Source organism: Daktulosphaira vitifoliae, unplaced genomic scaffold (genome assembly GCF_025091365.1).
Source record: "Daktulosphaira vitifoliae isolate Bord-2020 unplaced genomic scaffold, ASM2509136v1 Scaffold_3, whole genome shotgun sequence".
Classification (NCBI taxonomy): domain Eukaryota; kingdom Metazoa; phylum Arthropoda; class Insecta; order Hemiptera; family Phylloxeridae; genus Daktulosphaira; species Daktulosphaira vitifoliae.
In genome coordinates this window covers 43862964-43868848 of record NW_026099574.1, presented here as the reverse complement: position 1 = coordinate 43868848, position 5885 = coordinate 43862964, and the positions used below count along the sequence as shown (strand labels likewise).

The 5885-nt window shown below is 26.1% G+C and overlaps 1 protein-coding gene across 1 annotated transcript; it reads left to right on the top strand.

Moving 5' to 3' along the window:
* The first annotated feature begins 2926 nt into the window (after positions 1–2926).
* Positions 2927–4694, top strand: LOC126901423 (uncharacterized). The gene is made up of 2 exons (XM_050677851.1): positions 2927–3164; positions 4504–4694. The coding sequence occupies exons 1-2, from the start codon at positions 2931–2933 to the stop codon at positions 4594–4596; spliced, it is 327 nt and encodes a 108-aa protein (XP_050533808.1). The 5' UTR covers positions 2927–2930; the 3' UTR covers positions 4597–4694.
* Positions 4695–5885: the final 1191 nt, after the last annotated feature.

The following is a 5885-nucleotide window of genomic DNA, read 5'->3' as shown; positions in this document are numbered from 1 at the left end:
TACTACGTATTGTATTAATCTTAATTAAGGCTGTGGCCACACGAGCGCATAATGTACGGACGTTGATTTTTACCCCTGCGCATTTTGCTACAACGCACGTCGAAACATGTGTACGCACGTTGTAGAAAAGTATTGTTTTGAACTTGAACGGTCATATGGACGCACAATTATCCGTGCGTGATAAAAAACGTTAATCCATTACACCTGCGTCTTGTACCGCAAAAAATCTGAACGAAACGACATTTTTCAAAAAATAATTAATTTACGGCCGCAATATTTAACGGTTGTGTGAACTGATAAACACGTGCGTCAAAATGTACGCACATTATAAGCGCTTACGATGTACGCTCGTGTGGCCTCAGCCTAAAATAAAAGATAACTTATTTATACTAAAAAATCTTAATAAAATAACAAAACAAAAATCTTCGATCAACAAAAATATTAAAAACAATCAATCAACAACCAGAGTATAAGCATAGTAACTTGAATGTTTCGTACATTATTTTGTCTGCAATTAAAAATTTCTTATCAAAGAAATTCAAAATCCTGAAGACGACAATTAAGCAACAATAAATATGCCACAACTAATCAAAACATTTATTAACAAACTAATGTTGAAACATAGTTGTTATAAGAGATATTAAAACATTCATCTCATTAATTAACAAAAAAAACTTAACACAAATTTACTATATAAGAAGATTCTACTAGACTTAGTATGACACAAATATATGAATTTACGAACCAAACAGAATAATATTCAATTAGTCAAGCAGGACGATCAGAATATGAAAAGCTTTAATAATGTACGACAATGTTTGAGTGAAAATGTAAATACTCGAGAAAACCCAACACATAAAAAATGATGAAGACTTCGAACAAAAAAAAAATATGTCAATTTAAATTTAATTAATTTTGTTTGTTTTGTTGATATTATTTTTGAAAAAGAAATGAATTTTTGACCCTAAAAACATTTATTATAATGTCTCTTTTAAAGAGAATTTGTTTTTTATTTTGAATGTAATTATGTAAAAAATAAATGTTTAATTTAATTAATGTAACCATTTTTTTAATAATATATCTGTATTTAATTAATTGATTGAAACAATTTCTCTAGTAAATTAATAATAGAATAATAAATTTTTGTTCATTGGAAAATTAAAATTATATGTATTATTATTTTGAGTGTGAAATATACAAATAACATGTTCTCTATTTTGTATTATTGCATATGTCAGTTATAAAATGTTTACAGTTAATTATTATTATAATAAATATATTTTATGTTTTATTAACAAATGTTGATATGGTTTATTTATTAATCTAACAAATGAATTATGTAATTTAAATATATATTCTTTTTGTATTTTTTCCTATTTTATCTTTCAATATTTTTTCATATGTATTTAAAAATAATGTGTTATTTTGGGTTTTTTTAACTCAAATAAGCAATAAATTTTTTATAACATATATTTGAAAAAAATTGGTAAATTTATGCATAATATTTGTAATTATTATTATTAATAAAAATATCAATTAAAAAAAAATTTCTTTTGATCCTCTTTAATTAAGTTTTGTTATATTAAAGGATGATAATCATTGTTCATTGTATAAGTTATCTTTTAAATATATATTGAAAATATACAATTGAAATTTCTAATTGTATATTTTTCTTAAATATCTTATTGACAAATTATTTTTCGATGAAAATACTAATTTCTTATTATTAAATTAAAAATGTCGAGAAATTTGTTTATTTCTTAAATTGATGAACCGTGCATTCTACTGAAAATATAAAATTAAGTAAACCCAATGTAATATAATAAGACATTACATGTAACTGCACGATGTTCCATCACATCAGAATAGTAGTCGAATTATTAAGTAGTGAATTATCCAATGGTAAGATAGAGCTTATGGCACAGTGAAATGATCATAATATTCATCTGACCAGTTTCAAATATATGCAGATTTTTTATGGATTAATCTTAAAAATCGTATTTAAAATTAATAGATGCAATGAGCAACAAAAAAATAAACGCTAAATTAAAGCGCATGTGCTATAATTAAAATTATTTTAGTGAATCATTAGAAAAAAAAATTAGAAATAGTGTGTACATTATTTATAAAATATTAATCATCAAAACAAAAATCAATCTATGAAAAATAAAAAGAGTACAAAATGTCGCTTACAGAGCAATAAGATTCTATAGGTTTCTATTTCTAAATATTGCATGCTTAGTTACTTTAAAAGTAATAATATCAACATTCTAAATTAAACACTAAATTAATTACATAATGAATTATTTATGTAGAAAAGGAGGGGTGAATCCAGTAATATATGTCCGGTGTAGTATGTGGTATTATTCCTAACACGACAACCTCATAATATTATGTTTGTTAAAAAAAAATTAAACCATAGAAATTAAAAACTTAATGAAAAATGTAGCAAACATGACAATAGTACAATAGTTATTATAAATAATAATTTCTCCAATTTATTAATTTTTACTGAAAATTATAAAGAGTTAAAAAATTAAAACGTCAATTTGAATATATCTGACATAGAACTTTTAAATTTTCATGCCGCAAAATGATAAAGACGTTTTAAAATCATTTTGACAAACAACAATATACAATTAATGTAATTGACTAAAATATTTAATTTGAAAACACGCATGTTTTTCATCAAGAATCTACTTTTAAGAGGCTTACACACTAGGCGTTTAAACGCGAGCGTACTCGTTTTTAAAAACGCGGCGTTTTGAACGCAAACGCCGTTCATGTGCATACTACAAGCGTTTTGACGCGTTTTTACAAAGAAAATTAGCCCGCCAAAAGCTACAGTATAATCATAACAGATTTCTTGTGGTAGCATTTGCTCTGAATATTTTTTTATTTTTTAAAGTATAAAATTAGTTAAAATAAGTATGGATACATTAGATGATGTTGAAGTTGCATGCGTTGTATACGCCATGTATCTACGCCGTACAAAAAAACATAAAATAAATAAAAAAACAACTATTCGTAAACATTGGGTTCACCCCCTAAATTTAAAAAGACCTCGAGAATGTCAATTTCAAGTTAATTTTTTAACTTTGAGGAGTTATCCTGAAGAATTCTTCAGGTACTACCGTATGTCTATACACTCGTTTGATGAATTGGTAAGTTGAGTTATTTACTGTATTTTAAAATTATTAACTGTAACATAAAAAAAAACATTCATTAATTTGAACAAAGCAGGTTTATATTCAAGGGCGTCATTATGAGGGAGGATTACCTCATATAATAATAATTACCCTATGAAAATCCAATTTTTTGAGGGGGGAAATAAACAATTTTATTTGTACATTCCCTCAAGACTGAGTACTTAGTACATCACGTCAATACTGACATGTATTGGAAATGATATTTTCATTAAATCCATTCTTTTGTTTTAGGGTGTATTATTATTTTTAAGCTTATATTTTACAATATAAATATATATTTATTATTTTTCTATGGTATACGTTTATTAAAACACTTGTTAATAAGTATACCGCAAATACCCCCAAAAACACCACTACGTGTACAATTGTGTAATAATATAATTAAACTTTGTATGCTAGAAACATGTTTAATTCATTACTTTACAATCATTAAATTAAATCAATAACATAATTCAACATTAGTTTGTTCAATTTTTAAGTTTTTTAGTTATTATCTTACAAGTACAGAACAAAATATATTCAAAAATAGTTTTTGTTTGTTTCATAAAAAAAAACATTTTATTTTGAATTTTACTACTAGACCTAAATATATATATAATATATATTTATTGCCTTTTTATGGCAAATATATATATTATATATATTTGCCATAAAAAGGCCAATTAAGTATTTCCTGGATGATTATAAAACATTAAAACACACATTTATAAACTATAATTTGTTTATGGTAAATGGAGTATTTGTAAACAGCGCAAAAAGACTGACGAACATTAAACATAATTAACAAATTATATTTCTAGGACATTGAATTTTGTAAAAAAATTTAATTTTATATTTTTATTTTAAAGAAATTTACATTAAACCCAATTAATCAGGAAAAGTTTGTAAGACATTTCAAAAAACAAGTTAAAAAACTCAAAAATAATTTTACCGATATCATTTATGAAAGAAAAATTGTTTACTTAAATATTTATATTCAAATTTATGTTTGTTAATTTGGTTCAAAATGCCAGTCTTTTTTACAATAACCCCTATTCACAGTTATCCCACTGGACCATATAGCTGAATAAAGAATTTTAGGTAGATTCTAAGTTAAAACTTTAAGTTTTTTGAGTTTAACCAAAAATTAGATCTATAAACTTTAGTTTAGATCAATATAAAAAAATATGTGTTTCAAAAAAGATTTTAAATTATTTTGTTAAGTATTTTAAGTAATGTAATGGATAAAATAATTAAATAAAATCTCATATAATATTAAATTAAAAAAAAATATATGAATTATCTAAATTTAAAGATTCTATTAGTTGGATCAAAACTTCAAAAAGAGGATACTTGTTTAAGATTATCAATACCACCAGAAGAGCGACTTACAGTTACATTGAGGTAAAAAAAAAAAAGAAAATTGTAATGTAAATTTTATTTTAAAATATTCAAATTAATATCTAGTAAATGTGTTTGGTGTTTGTAAGTGAGAAGGAGTTGAGTTTAATGGTGTGTCGGATCTTGGATCTATAACAGGCGGTGAAGGGGGCATCATATTTATAATGGTTTTTTGAAAAGTTGATGGAATATCTTTTGAAGGGGGATAATTTTGGAAATTTGAATATTGAGTGTTCTGTGAGAAGGAAGATGAAGAGCTAGGGGATGAACTATGAGGAGTCGACATTTGAAAATTATTAGTATTGCTTAAACCATGTGGTTGTTGATAATAATAAGCAACTTGATGATTACCTAAATTAGCTCTTTGGATAGTTCTTAATATGTCAATATACAATTGAGATTTCTGGTCTTCGGGAATTTTTTTGATTTGTGGTAGTAAGGAAAGAAAAAATAGTTTACCAGGATCATTTTCCTCGGGTGTTCTGTTTTGTAATAAAGATACAAGGTGATTTTCCAAGTCTTTTGATTGATGTCCTTCTTCCAAGTTCTTCTTTTGACGTTTCACTGTTTTAGATATAACATTTGACTTTTGAACAGTTATACTATTTTTTGATTCAACATTGTCTTTTACAATGACGCCTTCTCCATCATCAGTCGAGTATTCTTCCATATTTATTTCATCATTATCACTTTCATTATATTCATTTTCTTGTGTAATATTACTTTCTGTTCTACAAATTGAATATAAAATCATATTACGTTAGTTATTTCAAATACTTTGAAGTAAAATTTATGAAAAATTTTGATAGCGATTTACAATATTACTCACTTATTTATTTAAAAGCAATAGCAAAAAAAAAAAATCTTACTCTCGATTTGTCATAGTAGGACGTAAGAATTCCAAAATATCCCTATATGCGTATTTAGTTTTGCTTGACTTTGCCTGACCTGATTTTGAAACACATTTTCTTATGAAACTATCTCTGAGGGATTTCCATTTAGTGTTTAGACCTTTTACTGCAATTAAATTAAAACAATTGGAATTACTTTTTGACATAATAGTCCAACTTGACACGGCCACGGCGTTGTCACACGTTGACACCCCGCGGTCCTATCAGGTCCTTCTCAGCCACCGCTTCACTGTAAACCGGACCGTTACACACACGCGTTATCGTCGCGGTGTAAAGTCCAACAAATGCCTCGCGTCGAATACCCCGCCGCAATAATACTTTGAGTCAGTCACCTCCGAGACACTTCCATGTCCGTTGTTTTTTCGGTTGTCGGTAGCATTTCTAT